Here is a 26,066-nt window from a genome sequence, read left to right on the forward strand (position 1 = left end):
GATAAAAGATGGGAAAGAGCAGTGTAGAGGCTGAGAGGGGGAAGCTTCAGAGTACGTGATGTTGTGTATACAGTATACACAACATCACACACTCTGAAGCTGTAGGTGTACGGCTGTGCATGTGTGTATATGGCAGCCTTTATTTAGATATGCATGTGTGAAGCTGGATATGTAAGTGTGGTAGATGCACTGACAGTCTGCTGAAAGTTTGCTGAAATAGAAATACAGCTACTTTTATAAACATGCTGGATATGTTATTAAAAGTAAATGTGTGTATAAAATGAACTTTAGAAAAGAAAGCATTGCATATACTGTATTTCCTACACAATACAACAAGGATGACAAAAGAATATGAACAGATTGCTTTATGGGAAGACAAAAATCTAAAAGATTCCTTGTGCAAAAACAAAATCCAAGCACAAATCAGATATTCCAATTGACTAGTTAGCAATTAAGAATAGACAAAATTCACACTGCAATGGATGCCAGTTAGTATGCAGTTAAGTTCACTTCAGTCAACACAAGGTTTTCAAGGGATTGGCCCAATCATCATTTACCTATAATTTATGAGAACATAAAAATAAAAATGATGCATATGTTCCACCTGCATGATTCATGTTTTGGGTAACCGTTTGGATCAGTTCATGTATGTATTAAAATTAGACACAGAAGAGACAGAGTGAAAAGAGATGAGAAAGAGAGAGAAATAAACAAGTCCTGGTGTGTTTACCTCAACCTGAATCTCCTCACAGCAGGATCTTTCTACCAGGGGAGGAGGAAGGGTGTGATCAGCAGCCAGACTGGATCTCAATAATTCAGGCTGGTCTGCTCTTCACCTCAGCCTGCTTCACAAAACACAGCTCACTTGCAAATGCCAAGCTTTGGCTCCTGTACTGCACCATCACCAGACAAGGTGATGTACTGTACATTTATTTAGCCTTCACTCGCACCCCTGTGCACATCAACGGTCAAAGTTACAGATCATGGCCGTTGCAACAAGTCAAATACTGTAGACCTGGTTGGGGGTAATCGGAAGGGTGAGTGATTACAAGTTGGCATGCCTCAGCCCTCCAAGCTCTGTCAGCCGATTAAATATTATTGTTTGTTGCTTTCAGAACATTAGCTGATTACTCCACAGGCTCCACTTACACTGTTTTTTATGGCCGACAATGAGCCTAAATCATTGCCATAATGCTGGTGTGATTTAACATAATGATTGTTTTGCTATTTTACATGCAGCTGAGGTTTGATCCTTCCCCGCGAGTATATAAATGCTGAACAGACCTTGGTATGATAGTCTGCACCTAGCTGACATCTCAACTTTATGGGTTTTTAAAGACCGGAAATGGAAGATTCTTCTTCAAAGCAAAGCTTCAATTCAGATATTGTAGATTAATCCTTTATTTTTTAGCAAATAAAAGTCAAGTTTCAGGTTTCAGATGTGAACTTTTCTTCAAGATGTCTCTAAAGCAGCAGTCGAGAAAAAAATGTCTTTGCTATCTTATGGCATCAAACATCACTGGATTAGTTGGTAAACATGAACATGCTGTGCACAGTTAGCTGACTTCTGGTTACTAAAGCTCAAACTGTTTTCAAATAGTTACCCCTCGCTGTTATTTATGGCCACCAATGAGCAATCATGTCATACTGTGAAAACTTTGTGCCCTATTGGACTTGGTCACCATATGCATGTCACTGTGTTGTCAGCAACTCACTGGGTGTGTTTCAGAATGAGATTGAAGGCTTTATAGTTTCTAAAATGAACTGGATAAATTCAGATATAGCAGCGGGCAGTTTGTACCGCATGTACAACAAACGCGATCAATTGCTTTGAGTATCTACCGGACAAATCCAAACTGAAATATTCAAAACTTCAATAATTGCAGCAGCAAACTGCAGCAAATGTCAAATCAAACTGGCTGTCAATTCTCAGCAACACGAACAAAACTTGCTCTATGTCTGGTTGCGTTCCCTGAGGGTGTATTTTTCCTTTTTCAGAAGAGGAAAAACAAAGACCATTGTGAGAATATCCACTTGCTAATTTGAAAAGCAAACTAAACAGTGAACACGGCTGACTTGATGACAGCTGTCAGTGTGACAAGAAGAATTATCAGGTGGGATTTAAATTGTTATGCTGGAGGCAGCCAGGCGGTGTCCAGAAGGGATTTGAAAAGACAAGGTTTGGGAGGAGGGGGGGTGTTCAGCGGCTGTCACTCAAACATACATCATATTTCTACCAGGCCTTTATGTAAAAGTTTCTGTGCTGAATATTCATAAGGTAGAACTTGAAACGGCCCCCCAAAAAGTAAAAAAAAACACAAAATACACCGCAAGCAATTATATAACAAGGTAAACACTGGTTCAGTGTACAGTAGCAGAGAACAGGGCAAGTTTTTAATTTTCATATCTACTATAATTGCTTCAGGGAGCAGCCATGGTGGTTAGAGAATAACAACTGAGTGGCTTTAAACTTGACACAGTAAGTACAAGGGTAACGACGGGAGTCCTGGCCCTAAAGCAATAATATTTTTGTTAGATAAGAAGGTACCTGTCTAGCACATAATTAACAAAGACTTGTTTTTAGGTGCAAGGAGGGGCTAGCTATTCTGTTGCTCAGATGGTTAGCACCATGTGCTGACAGGTAGCAGCTTTCAATACGGTAAATGGCTGCATTTTATATAGCACTTTTATCCAAAGTGCTTTACAGTGGGTTTTTTTGCTGCTCACTCACCCATTCACACACACACACACACACTGGCACACCAACGGCGGCAAGCTACCATGCAAGGTGCTGGTGCAACCATCGGGAGCAGCAAGGACACATTGATATGCGGAACGGAGGAGTCAGGAATCCAACGCTAAACATGAACAATCAAATATGTCAAGAAAAGAAAAATGTCCATGTTGTTACAAAAAGTCCAAAATACCTGAAAAGAACACTTTTCATATCAATAGTTGTGACGAAGAAGCAATTTATTTGAACTTTCATAGCCTAAGTAAGTATTTAACAGGGCTTGAAGGAGCTGAAGCAATCAAATGATGAGCTGCAGAAATGCACCAAAGTGTGAGCACCATATGTGTTTGTGATCTCAGGATGTGCTTCTTCAACCACAGATGCTCGTCTACAGAGGTCAGACAGCAGTTGTATCTAAGGAAGACTCAACTTCTACCAGAGGAGTTGAATTTTCACATTAGTCATCTCACTCCTAATATTCATGTTATCATACACAAGTAGCAACAATACACCAAAGACTGATATTTACAGAAATTTTAAGTTTGTTGCAAGCTGTCATTTCAACATCTGTTAATTGCCACATTGACTCTGCATAAACTGTATCTCTAATAACTTAGCTGGTCACTGATCAATGCAGCAGTTGGTGTAGAGCTTACAGTAATACACAGGAGAAAGTGTCCATAAGACAGACACAGTTAAGTTTCCTAAGTTAAAAAACAGTCAAATCCATTCATGATGCAAAAGCAGACACAAAGAAATCAGATAATTTGGTAACAGTGCCACATTGCCTGTTAGCCAACCAGCCTCTCTCCACAATTAGACTACTCCTTTTCTTCAGATACATCATATGACTAATGACCATTAATAAGGAAGAGCCTCAAACAACCAAATTCACTTATAAAATTAGATCATTTTGAATAAATCTGTGGTTGCACACCTGGAGAAGCTGTAAAACCATTTGCATGACACTGTGTGGTCACTGACCCTTTGTCCAACAATATAAGACACTAAATTACCACTATGGGATTCAATTATCTCAGTTCTGCACTCTTAAAACAAGCTAAAAAGGCAGCCTAGCAAGGGTAAGCACTGTTGAAGCAAAAGCCTGTGAGCCATATGCCTGCCTCCGCCTACACTTCCCAGCAGGCACTGCCCTCTTGTTGCAGACCTGTTTGCTGACTGCTGCCAACATTTCACTGGCAGGACTCTTCTGCAAGGCTTGCATCCAGTCAGCACAACAGTCTAACACCTTTACTTCAAGAGCTACTCTCTCTTTATTTCACTATGCACTGATCTGCAATAACACAGTAGATTAAACAGCATCTCTCACGTAATCTTTGTGCTGCTATAATAATATAAAGCACTTGAGATTAAAGTGCTTACATAATCAGAAACAATTAGAACAGCCACTACACGCTAATATTCCTAATCACCATGCGAAACTGTCCTTCATGAACAATGCTTTAACAACCTTACAATTTCCAGCCCTTGAAGGATTTAACTTTTCCCCCCTCGCTCTCAAGTGCTTTGCCATTGATAATCTATTTCAAATAGGTTCTCACATTGAGCATGTACACCATATAAAGTCAATACATCGCTCTGCAAGAATTGTTACTTTAGAAATAGAGCAGCCCTACAACTTCCAACAAAGACGATTCAGAGGTGAAATCCAGTAGGCTGGCACAGCGAGCGGCTTACCCTGTGTTCTTATCTCTTGGCAGAGCAAAGCTGAGTCGCTTAGTGCCACATGGCACCCGGATACACAGTGAGACACAGTCACACACACCAACACACATATAGACACACGTTGGCTTCTATGATCTATTCCACAAAAGTACCTCTGCAGGTTCAAAAGAGTCAATAGCAATGAAGCAAGAACACCAGCCAGGTTTCTCTCCTTAATATTATCAACACCGCAGGGAAAACTGGGAATATCGCAGTTTGCTCTTGGTTTTGTAATCTGACCTAAATCTGGTAGTGTTTCCTCTTGTAAACTAATAGATACACTACAGGAAATAACTATTTTTTAAATGAGTTAACTTCAAATTATGGTGGCAGTCCATATAGGAGAGGTGCAGGCTGGTGACTGGTTTGAATTCCAAAAAAGATGCCAAAAAATGAGTGAGTTTAAAATGAATGGCTAAAAACTCTTTTTTCCATCAATAGCTGAGAGGTGAGGTATATGAGCTCTTGAGCAAAGCAGAAGCTAAGTGGCACACAGAGGAACTGATTGAAATGGGCTGCTTCCACACCAGGTGAACACCAAATATCAAATTAGAAAAATAAATTACAATGTTTAGAAAATTGATAGACGATGGCTACATATGGTTTAAAAGTAGTTTGAGTTAAGTAACATTAATACTCATAGCTTTTTATGCATTTTAAATACGTAGGCTAATGTAGTAACTGCTTAGTAATTAAGAAAACTAAGAGTCTACAGACATGCTAGTGGCTCTGCCAGACTGTACTTAAGCTCAAAGCAGTGTGGTCCCAAATGCTAACATCAGCATGCTAACATGTTCACAATAACAATGATAACATGTTGATGCTAAACAGGTAAAGTGTTTAGCATTTCACCATCTTAGTTTAATGAGTTAGTATGCTAACACTTACTAATTAGCACTAAACACAAAGTACAGCTGAGTCTGATGGAAGTGTCATTAGTTTTGCGTGTTTTTAACCAAAGTATTGGACAAATTGAAATTTTGACCTGATGATGGCGCTAGATGAAAAGGTTTCAGTACTTACAATTTATCCTGTGAGGGACAGGAATGTCTGTACTAAATTTCATGGTAATCCATCCCATATTAGTTGAGGTGTTTCACTCAAAACTACAAATGACCACTTCATGATGGTGCTAGAGAAAAAGTCACACGTTAATACCAAAGTTAATAGCATACATTGTCTAGCATGGCTGAAAATTATCCCAAGTATGGACACTAAAGCAGAGACATGATCAGTTCCATGGATGAATTAATTTAAAGAAAAAATTCGAAATGTTGTTATTGTATTAACTGAAGCCTCAGTAGAAACACCGGTTTCACCTTCCATAGTAGCTAGAAGTCTCCCTATCAGTCAGACAGACAGCTGAGAGGTAGCGGCAGGGCTGAATAGGTTCCAGCCTCAATTGCACACCAGAGGGAGTATTTAGAGGAGGAAGGGGGAGTACATTAGAGAAGCTAATTAGGATTATTAGCAGGACATACTTTATTCTGCTGGGACTAAAATAAATTGCTCAGTTGTTGCGGAGCAAAATTGAAAATGAGTGCAGAATTACTGACAGCGAAAGTGCACTTGCACTTTTTTTCAAAGCCAGAATGTGTTGTGAGATGTAGTGTGGCTACAAACCCTACCTCAGGGGGATTCAGTGACACTAGTGATGTCATGTGCGATTCAAAGTGACTGTCATGAAGTCTAGTCAGCAGCTCAAACACGAAATACCATGCATGTTTAACAGCTCCATCATTTCGTCATCATTGCCTAACTTTAAATCATACTGTAGGAGTTGATGGCTCAAGAACTATGTTGTCATGTCCCGTCCTTGTTTCTCTTGCTTTGCATTGTTTGAAGACAGTTTTCTGCAACGTGGTTTCATAACAGAGGATCACCGCACTACTGCTGCAGCAGACAAAATAGTTTTTTCTTTTTGTAAAGGAATAATTCGATATTTAAGGAAATACCACTCCGTCCACTTAATATGAAGCTACTACCAGCAGCTGGTTAGGTTAGCTTAGCATAAAGACTGGAGTTTTGTCACCCTAAGGTTGCCAGGCAACTAGATTCCAGGAAGTCAGTGCACCCCGCCACAAAACAGTGCAGCACATAACCACCCATAAAACCACAAACTGTCATTTTTATACTTATGTGCAATTAAACAAATCAGATAAAAAATGTTAATTAGTGAGCTTTAGGGGGTGGTGGTAGGCACATTTTTTATAATCTTTGACAGAGCAAGGCTAATGGTTTTTCCAGTCTGTATGCTAAACTAAGCTAAACAAACCGCTGGCTATAGCTTACTATTAGGAGGACAGATAATGAGAGTGCTATTAATCCTCTCATCTAATTCTCATCAATAAAGTGAAAAAGTGCTTTAATAAAAGAATAAATAATAAATAAATTATATGCTAGTGTTTTTTAGCTTAGGCAGTTGATAACAAGAGACAATGAGACATTTCCACAGTCTAACTTGGCATAAGGGGAATATTAAGAATTCTCAACAAGAAACAACAATGGAGACAAATTCAGACACATCACCATACACAGCATCTAATGTTGGCATACATGCAGTCACAAATTTGCAGTCACATTTCAAAACCAAGTCACGAAAGGAAAATGAGAAACTCCACATGTGCTGATAGATGAAATCTGACGACGCCACGTTCCAAACGGTGGGCCAGAAAGAAAAGCATCAAACATATAAAACTCAGATATTCATTTTAATCGACAACTGATCTGTCATAATCTGCTTCTCAGTGTTTCTCCCGTATTCTCTAAAACAGTAAGGGTGATGGCAAGCCAGCAAGCCAGCTAATAATACGAGTAGAAGAAAGCCCTTGATGAGATCCAAGGGAATTCAGGCGAGGAGCGGGTAGCAGACTCATATCAAACGCCAACGCTCCCTGCCACAGTGTCTGCAGCTTGGCGTATCGCCCTCGTGTTTACGGTGGGGGAATAGTCTGAAGCAATGCTGAATGTCGTTGAAAGAGAGCCTTCAACGTGACAACAATGTGTGTCCCAGAGTAACAGCTAATGCCTGGCACCTCTAACTAAATCATTTCATTTAGAGCCTCTGATGTGCAGACAGAGGGGATGTAAAATGCATTTCCACACCAAGCCTCTCAATTGCTCGCTGTCCTTACGAACATAATGAACAGATTACCGTTTGCACCCTTGTCACATTACAGTTTGCATCCTTGTCACATCATGCTTCTCTGACAAGTGCCTGGCACCTTGTGGGAAATGTTTTCAATGTATGTCCTCTCATTCCATAGTAAGGTCTGGGAGAAAAAAAGGACTGAAAACTAGTTTAGCAGCCACAGGAAATAAAACAACTTGCTAATTAAGGGAGCAATGGACTGAGGCAGACAGTATTGCCTGAGTGGATGGTTTGGGAGATGGAGAGGTTGAAATGCCAAGTGTCTATATCCCAGCACCCTTAGGCCAACGTCCTGCAGACACTGCAAGTCTGCACCCAATTTACCAATTACTCTCTCTGTCCTGACTGCGGTTAATAAAATGCTAACCATCTCAATATCCGTGACGGCACTTTGCTAACTACCTCCCCTCTAGTTAAATTCAGCTTCTCTTCTCCTTTTCTCGCTCACAGAAAGAGACTGTAACTCTTGCCTTAGCTTAATCAGGAGGATTGCTTATTAAGGAAAAGCTCTCGGGTACTTCCTAAATTGGGGAGAGGACAATCTCGCCAGTGCGATAACTGCAAATTTATGTCAGAATTAGGTGTAAATAGCTGCACTGGTTATTCCCCTTCTTTAATTAAGCAAGCATATGTTCCAGGCCTTCATCTTGTGTGCTGACCGGTCCAGTTCCCTCTGCGGGGCAGATGCTAGCTTACAAAGCAACTCAGCCATGTGTGGGATAGTGCACAGAGGAGCCATTTCAGCGCTCTCCCGAAAGTTCAAATGGCTAAAAATCTCAGTGACAGCTCTCATGTTTCTGTAGTTTTTGGAATATATCTCCCTGTATAGGTTTGATAATAGTTTCTAGCAGAAATGTCACTTCATTCTGCTTGTTTTGTTGTGTTCTTTTTTGAACAAGTAATCTGGTCTGTTTGCAACTATCAATGAGTAGTCAACAAAATGATACATGGCAGCAAATTTCAAATTACTTCTCCCTGTCAGATCAAGCTGAGTGCACAGGAAAATGAAAATGTTCTTACGCAGTGCTATATCCCTTTAAAAAAAAGAGCCGATTCTTTACTTTGAAGACAATTCCATCTGTGGCCTCTCATCTCCCAGAGTTCTATTTTTGATGCTCCAGAAAAGGTGCACGTCCCAACAAACTTTACACTTTCTCTTAGCTGCAGCTATACCCATATCTGCCAGGGAGAAAAATACCTGAGATGAGCAGCGGAAAAAAATGCTCTTATGCAGTTCATGAGGGGGTACTCAGCGTTCAGATGCAGCATTCAATTTCCATCACTGATAGCGTTGCTATTGATTCAGAGTTTGCCCTATGCTCAGAGTGGACCAGACACAACAGATATTAGAGTTTGGGAGCTGTCAGTCAAGGTAATCCAGGAATCTTTTTTGAAGCCTGTCTGGGTGAAACATAGGCCTCACATTTCCTTCAAACAAGGAGGAAGACAGAACGGGCCTAAAAGCTGTCTAAGAGAGAGGAATTCTCCACAGAGGAAAATAAGTGAGACCAAAAAGGCAAGAAAAATAAAACTTAAACGGCTTACCACTTATTCTTCTGAGGTAAAAACAAAAAAAAAAAACCCACAAATGAATGCTTTGAGCCAACAACAAACAAAAAATATAGTGTTTAGCATCAGGTCATACCCCTTTTGCCTTGTAAAAATGTTATGTAATTACTTGATCTCTTCCTTAGCTTTTTTCTCTGCGTCTGATTGAAAACAGTCTTGTTTTGCCATCAAGAAATTACACACACATTACATCTCTTACATTTTCAAAAAGCTGCAACTGAAAGTGACACATTTCTTTTTTCTTTTTTTTTTTTTTTTTTTAAATCTATCTGATACAGATCTTATGGTTTCTGATGAGTCTGAAACACAAAAAGCAGCAACTGCATTTTCCAGTTCCAATTAGGTTGACATGAATGTGTCATACAAGACTGATCCCAAAGCATGCAGCCTACATGCAACCGTGTTGCCATGACAGTAAGTAAATGCTCACCTGAGACAACTATAACTGTGACATTGGTGTAATGGTAGTGTAACAGTTTGGCTAAGAAACCCCAACGGTGTAAAGAAAGCAACATAGGTGAAAATAAACTCAATCCAGGCAGAATTTGAAGGCACATACTGGCACATGTTGTTCTTCACATGTTTTTTCCCACATCATAGCAGCTCATATTGGTACAGCCTATACAGTAGGTTACATCCCAAAATAGATGTGAACAGTGGTCTAAAACAGTAAGATATGAGCTGCAGTTCAGAATTCACAAAAGCCTGTGGTGTGGATATAGATACACACATACAAATAGAAACAGACAAAGAAGCACGCATACACACTTACCCCCCCTCAAAAAAAAAGGCATTTATTGTACTGATAAGGGATGGGAGGCCCTGCTGCTTTGAAATGCTGAGTAGAGGAGGGAGAGCGTCTGCCATGGTTGTGGGAGCATCTGACCTCCCACCATGGATAAAAATGAGGGATGGGATCACTGGGATTGCTCTATTCAGAACGCTACCACTTATCTGCTGCAATTAACATTAAAAGCCCTCAACACAAATAAATGAAATCATGAGTGCCTCTAAATATGAATGCAACCATATGCCATGCTTGCGGCTCTGTAAGTCTGCCCGCTCGCCATTTGTTATCCCACAGAGGGAGGGGTATTGTGAAAATCAGTGTTCAACCGAATGAGCTCTGAGGGGAAATCCACCCCAGAGGTTCAAAGAGCAATTAGAAGTCAACGGATCTCTCCAGCAGCCCACTACTGTATCTCCATCTATTCTGGGAGCCTCATGCACAAAAGGTGGAAGGAGTACAGTGGGATGATGAGTGTGTGTGTGTGTGGGGGGGTTCCAGACCATAATTTTCCATGAGTGATGAACTGTGAAATGCAACAAAAGCCCCCATTACCGCAAGAGGGATTTAGAGCCCACAAAGCAATAGAGAGAGAGAGGGGGTAAAAATGCCTCCGTCAAATAAAATACATGGAAGGAAAAAAAAATCCCTGTGTCATAGAAATCAGACTGAAGGCCCATATGGTTGGTTCATATTATGCATGAGTCCTCAAATCCAGTGAGTGAAGAGAGCATTTAACAGTAAGACAATGTGATATTTCTGGGTGACTTGTAGTCAATAGTGAGAGTCTTTAAGATATTCAGAGGCTAAATCTGAGCTATGAGGGATCATTCCTTCCTTGACTTATATTCAATACTAATTTTCTGGGAATTCATTTCTTTATTTGGAAGTCAAAGCTGAATAAGAGTGAAATATAATGTTTTTGTTTCCCAAAATGAAACATTAGCCCTTCTCTTACAGACGTCATTCTCATGCATGCGAGGCAGTATTTTTCACGTGGCACTTTCACAGTCTGACATATAGTTTCTTATAAAACGCGTACAAAAAAAGATGGAGATTTTCCATCCTTCAGCTTCTACAAGCTTGCCTCTCCGCAGTTTGTGGCAAAGGAAGAGATGTTTTTTCTCCAAACTTTGAAAAAAACAAAAAGTCAACAGAAAACCCTGTGGGAGGCTGGAGTCAAGGAGGCCCCCTGTTATCTTGTTATGGCAGTGTAAACGGCGAGGCAACACTGAACGCCTTGATGGAGCCCAGATAGACGAGTCACACACTCACACAACACAACATCACACAGCAACACCTGATGTTGTCTGCATACCAACTTTTTCACCAACTTTACTGTTATAAACTTTTCTCCTTGGGAGTAAACATTTCCTTCCTTTCCTGTTTGCATTTTTACAGTACTCTTATATCCATTCATATCCTGTATATCCATTTGTATCCTATGTATCTGCACTTTGCAAGTGATAGTCATTTGTGAAATGAGGTGTTAGAACAATTTGCGGTATGCATGTAAGCAGTCCTCGCAAATTGCTTTTGTAAAACCAGCCATAGAGCCACTAATGTTATCCTAAATTCTGTTAGCATGCAGGACCAACTCCTACACAGTGAAGGGAATACATATGCCAGGCTAATGGAGTTAGTTACTACTTAGAGGTAGTTAGTTATTTAGTTAGTTAGTTATATGCTTGTTGACTTTGAAAGTAATGGCTGGTTACTGTAGGTAGTAAGCTAGTTAGCTGATATGCTAACATTTTCAGCTTACATCAGAGCAGGTAAATACACTGTTTAATCCATGCTTTACACTTTTGCTCTTGTGTTTTTGGTTTTAGAAAAGCTAGGGGAAAAATCCAGACTCATTAAATGCAGAGTATTGCTCCTAATATAGCCCTAAGCACATAATTTTGGCATGTGGAGAAATCCAAAACTTCACTGGTCTGCTGTGCCTACTTACGGTTGCTAAGGCTAATTGGACAATCACTGTTGATGAGTTGCACACAGTCAATTAAGCCATCATGTGTTTCACCAAAGTCCCTAACAATCTATTGAGATATGAGTTTCATAAATGATCCAAAAGTGACAAAATATGATCCATATCACTAAATACACTCTTGATCCAACTCTGGGTTATATTTATTTCCTGTGGGTTGCCAAAAGGCATTCTAGGAAATGTAGGAAATCATTTAGATGTGGCACATTGGTGAAAAACTCAGTACATTAAAAATGTAAATGACAACACACTATCACAAAATAACTCCTGGCATGGCCATAACAGAATGTGTGGGATTTTCTGCCAACGCTTGTTTAATGGACTTCTCTTGAGCCTGGCCAAGGCTGGCTGACCACTCTGTGTTTGTGTTGGCGCTTGAAGACCTGGAAGAACAAGTGGCTGAAGGAAATAAAATGATAAAAATTCAGACAGTGCCTGATTCTCATGCAAAGTTTATGGCACAGGATGGCGAAGGGAGAATATGATGAGATCCTCCTGTGACCACAGAGTGTCTAACCTTCACATTGGTCAGATAGATGCAGTCTGGATGCCTTGACAGTTCTGTGCTGTGTTAGACAATATCTGACCCATTCTCACTGAACTGGAGTTTCAGCTGAATGTAACAAGATACAAAATGGAAGCTCCTCATGCTGGTGGGTTCAGATTAGGGGGGAGTGGGGAGTGTGTGAGGGGGGGGGGGGATCAAAATGAAAATGAATCAAAATGCTGCATGTATCGTGTCTTGTGGTAATGCAGCCCCTTCTCATTACCAGGGCATCAAATAGTGCTGCTTTGTCACACCCCTTGGCGTCATTTTTAATGCACTGGGTACCCCTTTGCATCATTTTTCAACATGCAGGGTAGTCTGATAGACTTCTAGAACTCCCACAATGTCTGAAATAGACGCCATGAGACCAATGATATTTATATAAGATGACAAAAAAAGATGAAGGTCCACACACTGTAGCTCCCTTAGATGCAGTTTATTGAGACATCCACCAGTGACGTTTTGAGCTACATGCTCTTCTTCAGACTACACACAAAATATATACAGTCGCCATCTTAAATAGATCATAGACTCCGGTTACATGACAGTCACATGATATATGTGTAAAATCCATTATATCACTGATATTATTTATACAGTCACAACTGCCAAACACATGTGTAAAGAAAAATATATGCAAATAATGCATAGAAATATATAAAGGATGCTCAGAGCACAATAGAAATACATCAGGCCAGTATCTATCATATTTTCAGTATGGCTAGATTTAAATAGAGGCACCTCCATATTCTAAAAAGATGTCCCTCATTTCTAAAAAGGAATCTACAATATCCAACCCTCAGATGATTACTCAAATATGAAAAATAGTGCAGGGGATAACCATGTCAGATATAAATAATGCAGACATTAATAAACAGCACAGGAATGAATTCATACCTGAAGAGCACATGGCAATGATAAATAAACAATCACAGGAACTGTCTGATATTAAAGTCCTCATTCACACCCCTTGGTATGAGAGTATCCAGTGTATAAAAAACAGTTCTCTCCTCAGGAGTAGAGAGTCAATGTCACCTCCTCTATGAGGGTATTTAATAGCTTTGATGCCGATGTATCTGAGAGTGGATATGCTGTGCTGGGCTTCTTTAAAATGGACAGCAACTGGGCTGCATTCAGGGATTCTAGTTTTGAGGGCTCTGGTTGTTTTCCCCATATAAGCAAGACCACAGGGAAATTTAAGCATATGTATTACATTTTTCATGTTGCAAGATATAATGCCCTTGACATTGAAGCTTCTTCCTGAGTGAGGATGATTTAAATAGCATTGTTGACAATAATATGTTGATATCAGTGATTTAATAATGGGTTTTGCACGTATATATACCCAAAGAAAACAGAAGAACTGACATTGGTCTTCAGGAGACTGAAACATAACAGCCACAATCCCATCAGCATCAACAGTGAGAGGGTGGAGGCAGTAGTAGTATCTGGTTTGTGTTATGGGAATGTGTTAGTGGTAATAACTACAGTAAAGTTTACAATCTAGCTGCTGTTATAAGTATTGTACATTATGTCATGATGTTGATAATAAAAGATGAAGAGGTTCCTGTGTGAGATTAATTTTCATGGAGATATGGTCTAATGTTGAAGTAGCAGTCCCTTGTATTTTAGAGTAATTTAAGAGGCCCTGCTCCTTTAGCATATATCATTCACAGTTGCGTTAAAGGTAATTTGAGTATTTTATGGCTCCTAGATAATGAAAACTGTTCCACACATAAGAGTGTCATGTCATATACATAAAGTGAAAAAGTGAAATGAAAGTGAAAATAGTGTACCTTAACTACAAATTGAAAATGTGTTTAGTGTTGATTAAGCTAATTAAAATCACATACAGTAAAAGAAACAGAATTCCCTTGAGCATAAATTAAGATCATGTGTGAAAAATTCAGCCTGGTCTCAAACACTGCCTGTCTGTGAATTATTCAGAAATAATAACGCCTGCTTTGTTTCGGGGTCCAGATAGCTATCACAAATCAAACAAAGAACAATCAGTTGTGCACTAAGAGTTTGAGAATTACAGTACACGTCTTTCCTTTTAGTTTGTTTTGGTCCATATCCTGTGCCTCTGTCACTAATTTCAATAAACCTTTGATTTGGTTCGGTTGGGCAGAGATGAAAGAAGACACATAAAATGGATCAAGTTGACTTAATCCTCTGATGTTAAACAGTTCTATTGAATGAGTAATTAGTTTTTCAATGCTGGTTAATTGCTACTACGTTCCTGGAATCTGACCTTTTTTGAAGTCAATCAGCAGGTCTGAAAAGCTGCCTTTGTGCATGTTTTTGCAGTCTTGCCCCCTCACAGAAAAGCCAATATAAACAAGTTTATGAGACAGAATGTCACAGACAACACTGTAGCCCTGCGAAAGATGCCGCCGTCGCTTTTCTCACTCTCTCATCCTCCTCTAACTTGTGCATTGACTGAGTGTTACAATATGAAATGAGACATATTGCTGCTGACAGCACACTCGTCTCTCAAGGAAATGTCAGCATGGAGCCTGTGGAGAGGCGGCACAGTGCCTGAGTGTGGGGTGGGGTACGGGGAACGGAGTAAAACGCTTTGTCTGTCTGAAACCTCTAATCAGGATCAGCTTAGGAAAAGGTCAGATTTGTATATCCCAGTGTAAATCCATGGGAGCCAGTGGCACCCCTCACTTGCATTTATTGGCTAAAACACCTAGCAAAGCCCTTGCTAATGCTTTAGTGGGCTGGTCATTGAGACAGCAAATAAAACATTGGACATGATATGCTCTAAATTACTATTATGAGTGCTGCTTGTCTGTTTAGTGAAGGCAGATCATATTTAAGCATGCAACAAATAAAACTGGCCCACTGGAAATCTTTGAAGGAGATGATGAATTCATGAAAAAAAACTGGAGCAAGAGGCACAGTTCAACAAAAACACCATTAATCTGAGGTAAAATGAATAAACAAAAGCTAGAGTTTCACAGTAGGCTGCAGACTTCTCTCCCACTGCAGAGAAGTGAGTAGCACCATTACCATCTAAGCCTAATTTAAACTGGAACGTACCATTTGCTCAGGTAAGCACAGGGGTGAATTTCATAGCTACAAATAGTAAAAAACTACAAAAACAAAACAAAAATATAAATACTTCATATACTTAAATATTTTTGACATCTAAAGTTAAGATATATGCACACCCAAATACACACATGAACGCACTAACTTTAATTGAATGTCATCCGCTGAGCAACAGTTTTACCCTTATTTCACTTGACAGTGCCCTGTCACCGCTGAGGGGATATAACAACACACACCTGTTTTCACTAAACGAGATGATCCACAACACCACAAGTAGCAAAAAAACAAAACACATCTACTCTTCACCTCAGTATTTTTAACCTGTTTTCACAGTTCACAACCATGTGTAACACAAATAAATACTAACTTAAAAAACCTTGTGCTCTGCTATTGTTGTAGTTAACGCTGACTCATGAATAAACTGGTTAGTTGGCAAAACTCAGGGATGAAATTAATTATTTAACACTTAAAACAGAAGGAAAGGGCTGTTTCATGAGGCTTTTCTATTTATTTTCATAGCTGTACCATGTGGCATATTTGCACCATCAACCATATATACTGTATAGTATTTGCTGCATGAGCAAATGGTACACAAAGCATCCAAAACATCATTTCATGACAGTTTAAGGGATTTAAACATTCAGAGTGGAAATATAACTTTCTAACATGAAGAGCATGAAATATATTCCATACTGAAGCTTTGGTGGAAAAAACAATTATCACATACTCTAATGCAGCTACTTTTACTGATTCTTCCAGCGTTGCTAATGGTTCAAAAAGCCCCAAAAGTCTACTTTTTAAGGCTGAAATCAGTGCATCGCTCTACTTTTCTCATTAGCTAAGGAGAATAATTAAGACACTATTTGTGAGTTACCATGGCACATCTTTAATGACCTCTTATTGGAGCTAAAATGGGGAAAAAAAAGCCACACTCCGCACCACCTTTTTAATAATCCCCTTCGTTTCCTCATTTAGATTTGATTGGCTCTGAAATGTACCAGCCTGCCGGGACTCAGGTTTCAGCATTCATCAGCATTTCCTGGTTGCAAATTGATGGCCCAAATGGAGACATACAGTACTTGCACGGGAATGCATGAGGACATCCACATACACACAAGCATGTATCTTACATGTGGTATGAATTATGGAGTTACACCTAGAAAGGGGGTTCTTCTATATTTAATGCCATATGCATCAAAGAAGAACCGACACATACAAGGTCATGCTGTTTGATGAGTTGTGTGTTGGAGTGTGTAAGTAAATGAGTGGATGTTACTTTACGTCAGTTTTAACAGCATATCTCTGCAGTAGAGTAAATGAAATACTGATCATTCCCTTGAGAGTCCACTATACTATGATGCAGGAGCTACACAGAAAGCACAACTACAACTCATTTTAATCTACCTATACTGCCCAGCACATTTAAATGTAACAGAATTATTTCAGTTCACTATATTTTATGTTTTATGTTGTGAAACACAATCACAGTTCAAGTAGTATTGCAGTATACACAATAATCAGACTTCTTAGACAAGTAATGAGCTTCAGCTTCTTCTGCAGTGGTACCCAATTTTTGTATGACGTCAAAGCTTCTCGCTTGAATGCTGCGAAAACTCAATCATCAACTGGTTGAGGCTGTGTGACCTGTCCAGGCTGTTAAAGGCCAGTCAGAGTCTAACTGGAGGGGACAGAGAAATCTCATATGATGGCAGATTCGTGTTGCAGAGTTCAGTGAATGCCAGCTTATTGCTATCGAAAAGGTCACTGGGCTAGAAGCAGAATAAAAAAGTCTTTTACTGGGGAGAGTGGTGTGTGTACGTGCCAACATACTGTATGCGTATGTGTGAGGCTGTCTTCCTTTATCTGTGACCCTGGGATGAAGGCCGCAACCTGAGATAACCATGCTCATATTAGCACCACGCCCTCGGGCTGCTGCATCTCTGTCTCTCTCTCTCTCTCTCCTCTCGTCAGGCTTTGGTGTCTGTTACCTTCAGCACTCCAGGAAGCAGACACAAGGCTTTAAAATACACCAGCCTCTATGAGCGCAAAATCAATTACCAGAGAGATGAAATTCTCCGATAATGCGGCCTAATGATAATTGCCCCGAATCTGCAATGATCTTACTTACGATACAAACCACTATTGGCATTGCAGCAGCATATTGGCAGCTAGAGTAGCTGGAATATCAATGACAATTGTTCTGATGTTGATTTGGAGCCACGTTACCGCCTGGGGTAAACATAAACCAATTGCAGAGTATTGGACTCTATGGCAAGCAGCAGGGGTCATATTTCACTGATGTTTGTGTGATTTGTGACGAGTAGAGTACAGTAGAGGGAGGAAATGGTTATGTGGGAGCTAACCACTGCCTGTTTAATTGAAACACTCCTATCACATTGACTGCCGGAGACATGAGGGCGACAGCGCGGCGCAAACTCCCACTAATTCAATAAGCGATCATCAGACTGTTAAAAGGCTGGCAATAATAATAATAAACTCAGTCTCAACTGTGACTCCAGAAATAGAAACGGCTCAACGGAAGAATCAGACACGGACCGCTGCTCATCCAGGATTCAGACATCATCCAATTTATCCGCAACACAGCCGCTGCAAAGCAAATACCAGACACACTTCAGGTTCAAATGCGGATCAATCAGAGGTCACGGGCCTGCCCAGAGGGAGAACGGAGGTTGACCCCATTTTGATGATGACCTCCTAGATACGGCGTCCTTCCCTCTCAACCGCCACTAACTCCCTTTGCCTTGAACCAACCTTCAGCCGATCATGGGTGTCAGCATTTTTCAAAAAAGTGCCTGAGAGACGTCGGGCTGAATAATGTGTCCTATGAATAAAACACATTAGCTACAAAACATGTTGAATTATTCACATTTCAGAGCCCCCATCCCGCCCCACGCAGGAGATATTAGTTCTTCAGACACCGTATGCTTTGCACATAGTCCTCTGAGTCTCTGTCTCCCCCATGATCCCCCCGTTCTCACTTCTCTCTTGATCATTCGCTCGCTGTCTCTGTCATCTGTGTTTTGTTAATCCCTCTCTGTTCCTCTGTCTCTCCTCTCAGCTGACTTCGTGCTGATGGCGACTGTCTATTTATACTCCTCAAGTTCCCACTTTTCCTGGAACATCTCTCTATTTATCCAAAGAGCTCTTGAAGCTGTTGAGGAGTGTATTTGTTCTGAGGGAATCTTTGATGACTCGCTAACACACGACGACCCAAAATGAATTCATCATTTAGTGTTAATCTGAGGCGACCAGCTGTGAACTTCAAAGTAAAAAGGACCCGGAATAAGGAGGAGGGCGGTTTGCTAATTAAATACTTGACCTAATATGCATCTTTTGCTCATTTTATTTTCAGCTCCACCAGGAATTTGTGATTTTCATGATTGCGATATAATTTGCAGAATCAACAGCCACCACAGAGGCTCTCCAAGTGGGAGCCAATCAACCAATCACTGCTTTTTATTGTGCTGTTTAAATATCAAATCCTTCTCATCTAGTAAAATATCACTTTTAAGTCAGCATGGTTTTGCTGTAGTGTGCAACAATGTAGAGCCATTTATTCACAAGTCAAACATGGCAAATTTGTTCCGTGATTGAACAACTCTTACACGCTATTGTTGTGAAATCAAACCAAAAGAAATGTCAATTGACTCATTATTTTAAAATGCCCTCTGACAGTCAAGTGTTTTTGGTCCCAAAACAACTATAAGCTTAACAGTAGGAAAAATGGTGCAGTTTGTCATATTAAAAAGGAAATTTGATTCATACAGTATGATAATGAATTAGCCTGTTGCAAGCTCCTGAAATCTTCTTTTGGGGAGAAATATCTCTTTTGCATAGTAGATGTTTCACTATGTCTATAGTTTGCTTGGTAAAAAGTAGATGAAAAATGGAGCGGATAGCAGGAGCACTGAGAACTTCCGTGGCTAAACAGACAAAAGAAGTATTCCTACCTGCTTTATCTCAAAGCTGATCACCAAAAGATCTGAGAAAACTAAAGCAGATAAATTTACTTAAAGGAAGGCAGGTATGATTAAAAGGAAAGTAAATGTCCACAACACAAAAAATTTCACTGGATTCCACAAATAAAGATTTTAAGGGTGAAAACTGACCATCAGGACTAATACAGAATGTTCTTGAACCATTACACCACAGCACTCTACACTATTCTTATTAATTTTGCACCAGTGTGTTCTGCTCCGAAACAATGAATGCTTATAAGTAAAGATGACAGAAAACTCTATAAAAGTGAAAAAAAACTTGCGTATTTACACTTAAAATAGTGTTCCATTTAAGTTCCTCATACATACTGTTGTATTTTTAGCCCACATGTGCACTATATCACCCAGAGATTGTTTGAATTTTAAGGCCGCTCACTCATCCGACTCTGCTAAAAGACACACACTGATGCAACAGAAAAAGCTGTGCTGGAACATCTATTCTCTTTGAAATCAGAACTACTGAGGGAGCTGTATTCTTATGTGACTCTCATATGTGTATGGAGTGAGATGAGGAGGTGTGTTTTCGTTGGTAAAGTCACACTGTAGCGTGTTTTCTGCGAGTAAGCAGCGTCAACAGCACATCAGACAGTGTTTGCTGTGCACGTCGAGAAGCAGCTCTCTGAACAGCAGAGACACTGACGTCGACGGGCGCGAACCTCTATTTCTCCAGCCACAGCGACGTGTCTGAGTCACACGGGCTTTGAAAGTGTCTGTCACGTCTCTGAGGTCAGAACAAGCCGAGCTGATATGCGATACACACACACACACACACAGATAAAAGAGCTGCCTTACTGTTTTCTGCTAGGTTTACAATTTATTTAAAGGATGGATTTCTTTTCTGCATTTTTTAGTGAAGCTTTTTGCATGTCAGTGTGCTTATCTACTCACCAGGGCGCAGTATGTCTCTGGAGGGTCTCCACAGGTGATGTTGGGGGGATCCAGAGTAACCTTCAGGTACTGGGTCATGTCTGCTGCCTCTGGCTGGCAGGCCATGTAGTCCCAGGTCAGGCCTTCATCTGAGTAAACCTGGGACTTACACACATCGTAGTGGCCCCACGCTGCAGGGTAGTGCTGCATGGCCGCCTGGCAAACACCAGTCCACAGCGCCTGCAGCGTCAACGCAAATTGGAAACGCATGACTGGTCCTCTCTCGGCTCCTTCTCAAGGAGCTGTATCTCCTTATGAAGGCGTATGAACAAGGGATCCCTCTTCTACTTCCACTTACTACAACTCACTCAGCTGGAGTGAGGAGGCATGCCAAACTCCCGTCAGGTGGAGCAAGGGTCTGTTTAGAAGTGTTGCCGTGTTTTTCTTTACTATTTCAGTCTCTTTCAGGTCTCTGGAGTGGTGGATAACTACGAAGGGATGGTGAGGTTACCAGCCCATTGATAAGATAAGAGGAGAGGATTGAGGGAGGGAGGAGGATGGTGGAGGAGAAGGAGGAGGAAGAAGGGGGAAGCGAGAAGGAGATAGCCCTCTGACACGCTGATATGAAGATGAGTGACAGGTCTCCTCAGCTTCCCTGGCTGTCAATCATGGTCCTTGTCCTGCGTGGCGATCTGGCGCTGCGGAGAAATGAGAAACAGAAGAAAGGGGAGGAGGGTGAATAAACCTCCCTTATGGGAAGACAACTTGACAGTGAGAGAGCATTAGCTGGCGCCATTGCATGGGTGAAAGGTGTATGTGTGACTAGAAAGTTGGATGGGTGCTAGGGAGGGGTGCCATGTTGGTGTTTGTTGTCCATCAAAACAGAGAAAATCAGTAAGCGAGGCCATCAGGGTGAATTGGATCCTGCTGCTTTCACACCAAACCCTCATCTCACTAGACGGTATCAAGCCTACAGTGTTACAGTTTTCGCCACCCACACACACCCCGCACTGCATGGGCTCCAATGATGGAGAGCAGGCATCAATATCAAAAAAACATCAAGAAACGTTGTGTTTTTTAAGCAATTATGGTCATATAGTAACAAATTAGATTTCTGGCTTGACTTGACCTGATGCTGCCTTAATCATAAATACTGAGCAGGACTGTGAAGTGCTCTGCTTAATGTAAATGTCATTTATTGAGAGACTATCTTATCATTCTATACATTACATGACAGTTTTATCATAAAATACTTAAGAAACTTTTTTTGTAGGTGTCAATAACAAGAGTGAGATTGTGTAGATGCAACTGTGTAGTGAATGAATATAGCTGGTCGTAAAGTGGTTTAAATTATAAAACTTGGCTATATCAGCTATATTGAATTATAATATTTAATTCTTTAAAACATCTAGATCAGTATGATGATGGACCTGTTTTTTCCAGTTTAATAACAACCTGTTTCTGGAGAGTGATGTCAATGTTCATTTGAAATGTCATAGAAGAAATGTGTCAAACAATGGAAATAAACTAAGGATATTTCAATTTTCTGCTTATGTAGCTGAGATAATTTAATTGTACTTGAGATCCTTTGAAATAGAGTGAACAGCAAAAGCACTGACACTAGAATTTCACTTAAACAGGTTGAAGTTGTCACTCTTCCTTGTTATTGTCCCAGTTTGCAGTTTAGGATATAAGCCATTGTATTTTAACATAAATATGTTGTGACTTGTGCTGCTTTCAAGTGTCATCTCTTAAGTGGTGGAGCTACTGCACTATATCACACACAGTGACTTACTTTCTAGGCTACGTAGTATCCATTTATATCTGCCAACCGTTCTGGCCTGCGGTCTCACTTTTCCTTTTGTCTCAAGTTTTTGCATTAAAACACCTATTGAAACACAGCCGGGCATTAAGTTTGCAAACATTCAATTTCCTTTTGTCTTTTTTCCCTCCTATTGTTCATTTCATTGGCTACATTATGTATGTGTAATCACAAATCACAATCTTTTCCTTTTTTTTGATTTTCGTTTTTCAATTGACCTTAAACTGTAAAAAATTAGCCTGTCTACAACCTGCATATACCTTGATATCTCTCTAGCCAGAAACACAGCGGTGAGCCAGTTGGCCGAGCCCACAGATGCAAGTGTGTGAAGGTTTCCTGCCTACAAACAGCAGCTCGACTGCAGGTGATTGATGAAGACCAGAGCCAGCGGTCGGAGACAGGAGGGACAGACTGGTAGACATTTTAGCACTGCTTAATCCGTCAGCTGAGTCAGTGTGTGTGTGTGTGTGTGCTGACCCAACGCCCCTTCCAGTCAGGGATCAATTAGACCTTATGTAGCTGACAGTTGTTTATTGCAAAATTATGGTATTAATACACACATTGCTAATTATTTAAATTGTCAGTAGATTAGATTCGATTAGATTAGATTGGATTGGATTAGATTAGATCAGATCAGACTAGATTAGATTAGATTAGATTAGATTAGACTAGACACTGGGTCCTAGCAAATAATAGTGCGTCAGTAAAAAAATGGATTATATTAATAAATCACATGCAGGTTGCTGTAAACAGAGCACAAGCTGTGACAAAAAGAAGAGGTGACATATGTGTAATATGAGAGTGTGAGAAAGACAATCTGTGAAAAATAATATACTGCTTTTGGAAGTTGTATCCACATTAAATGGTCTGCCTGAAGCCTGAAGACAGGTTAAAACAGCAAGACACATTCTAGATTATTCACTTCATTCACTTCAGATGTGGGGATTTGATGTACAGAGGGACGTACAGTGTGAAGGCACAGTTAGCACTGTTTCAGATGTATATACAGTGATATTTATTATTTTCAGTGATATATTTGTGACTTTTTAATGTAAATTTGATGCATTGTATTCAGGTATGGTTGATCTAGAGCAGCTCCTGTGTCAAATACTTTCACACCATTTCGAGTCATTTTAACATGATATAATGTAAATAATTGTTTGAGGGGTCGGACAAGGTCAGTAGCAAAGGCTCAGTAGCGTACAAATACACACTGTACAAAGCAGCAAATACACACAGCACAAAAAAACATCCTTTAATGCTACGTGAAAGCAGATGGCATATGGGCATAAAAGCTTGGTAAAGGTGAGATATTAAAATGGACATTATAAGATGAAAAATACTCACAAAAACTGGGTACAAATAGTAAAAAAAAATTCTATAGCATATCCTGTGCTTTGTTAAAAAATAAAATAATTTAACTTACTACATTTTAGTGCAAAAAAATCCATTGCATGAATTGAAATGAGCATTATGTATAGATATGGTTGGAAACTAGGATTTTGCAGATGATGATAGAGAAAAGAAATGTAAGAGCAGCACAAAAAAAAGAAAAACAAGAACAAGTATTTCAAGTCAGGGGACAGAGGAAGGGGGAAGAGGTTAAGGGGGAAAGAAATGAAGCACCTTAAATGTAAAATGTAAGAATGTCAATGGGGGAGATGTCAGCAGGTGAGGAAGCAGCCAATTATCCAGAGGAACTGTTGGCACTGAGCTCCCTGTTCCCATTAAGAGACATAATATTATCGTGTTAAGGAGGAGACTAAAGAGCTGGCCGGAAAGTGTCTCTATGTGTGTAAGAGTGTGTGTGTGTGTGTGTGTGTGTGTGTGTGTATGTGCGTGCGACATACGCAACCTCTGGATAAAGAGAGGTTCAAGTCATGGGTAATGAGACAACAAGCACTGGCGAGGGCTTCGATAACAAGCAATAGATATCACAAAAGCTGGGTCATTATCACTCTACCATCCTGGACACCGCGGCTCCTTCCTCTCATTACTCCCTGCTTATAACCCTCCGTTGCCCCAAGGAGGCAAGGTGAGAGAGAGAGAAGAGAGCAGATGGAAGAAGTGTGGATGTGCATTTTAAGTGAGAAAAGGGTTTATTTTAGGGCAGGTTGCTTCCTCCAACCATCGATCAAGGTCTGAGGACATCAGAGGAGCCGCTCGCAGGAAGTCTCAAAGTCTTCCATGTACAAGAATATTTATTGCATCGTAGGCACAGAGCAATAAACACTTACAGTAACAGTCGCAGGTCGCTAGGTGTTAGGGAGCCATGACTGCACAAAAACTATTCTGTGTTAAATTTGGAGAAATGTTTTTTCCCCTGGTCTACTGAGAAAAGATATGCTTATAATGTACATTAGCTTGCTTAGTCACAATGACATTATGTTTACTGTTTTACTAAGTACAATTTAAAATATATGAAATAGATATGAAAAATTAAGATATAAAAGATTTTAACATGAACAATTCAAGATGTTTCAACTACTTTTTAAAAGATATTTACCAAAGTGAAGTTGAGTAAACTAAAATGTTATTCACCTGTGTATGAGGGAGTTAAACCAGCAGAAACAAGTGAAATAACCTTAAAGATCCACTCAGGACACATTTTAAGGCAGCAAACAGTTCAATTACCTAGTTAACAGTTCTTACACTTACATCTCCGTCTCCCTAACTGACAAATCCAGAATCTATAAAATTGCTGATATTTTATATTTCAAATATTTAACTATCCAAGATGTGAAAAGTCCATTCTCAGTTTATGTACACTGGAGGCTGCTGCTCTAAATTCTGTCTTTTCCACCCTAAAAAGAATATATTGATGAAATCCTGAAAACTTGCAAATTTCTTTGCATGAAAATGATTTTCATTTAAAAATGAACCAAAATGTATGTTCTGATCTAATGAATACTACCTTAAAAAAGCAACAAAATAGCTACTGCCAGCTTCAAGTCAACAATGTAGATACAGGCCTTTGAAAACCTACATCGAACAATATTACTGTAGTATACCTCCTAGAGTAGATCAGTCTGTGAGGTGTGCACAGAAGATGGTGGGTCCCACCTTTCCGGCGCTGCACACGGCAAGCTGGATTTTATATTTAAACACATGAATCTTTCACGAGACCCGGGCGACCCAAGAGAAGGTTTGCTTAGCTGGCGAGGTCACTCCATCCACCCAAACAGCCACCCATGCACTCGACCGCTTGCCTGTCTCCGGGTTGGAGAAACAGCCCCTGGTGTCCGCTTCCATTTCATCCCCGAGGCCGCTCGAGCATGACTGAGTGTTTCTCAAAATCATGAGGGAAATGTTACACGCGTGTCCCCAGAGCAGCTCTTTACTGCTGGTGGGAGTTACTTGTATAAATCATGCATATGATCAGATATATAAATGAACAAACATGTCCTTCATCTGTGTCCTCTTATTTTTCCAGCTCTTCTTTCTCACTTTAATTTGGACTGGTTCAAAATAATACCTTTACATTTCAAATTGGCAAACAAACACTCCATCTGCTGTTTTGATCCACTGTATTTCCCCCCCGTCTGTCCCCAACAACTTCATCTCCCATCCTTCCACTTTTCATTTTTTGATCATATTGATCGTTTTATGTTTTGCTGGCCGGTGGTTTGTGTGAGTTCAGCATTTTGTCCTGCTGCTGGCTGTGAGGTGCCAACACTTTTAAGCTGCTCCAGACACCATTCTTAGTTGTTCACTGATCAAAAAGGCCCAATTTTTCTCACCCAGGACACAGCAGAAAAAAATTGTCAGGTCATAACATGCCCTGACTCATCC

General features: G+C 40.2%; 1 protein-coding gene across 7 annotated transcripts in view; it reads right to left on the reverse strand.

Moving 5' to 3' along the window:
• ntng1a (netrin g1a) overlaps positions 1-26,066 on the reverse strand; it is a 105,310-nt gene that overhangs the window by 75,657 nt on the left and 3,587 nt on the right. For all 7 annotated transcript variants that reach the window (XM_067578077.1, XM_067578076.1, XM_067578079.1 and 4 more), the window contains exon 2: positions 20,474-21,150. In XM_067578077.1, the coding sequence (XP_067434178.1) occupies positions 20,474-20,722 (249 nt within the window). In that variant the 5' untranslated portion in view covers positions 20,723-21,150. The remainder of the gene's footprint in view (positions 1-20,473; positions 21,151-26,066) is intronic.

This window comes from Thunnus thynnus, chromosome 21 (genome assembly GCF_963924715.1).
Source record: "Thunnus thynnus chromosome 21, fThuThy2.1, whole genome shotgun sequence".
NCBI lineage: Eukaryota > Metazoa > Chordata > Actinopteri > Scombriformes > Scombridae > Thunnus > Thunnus thynnus.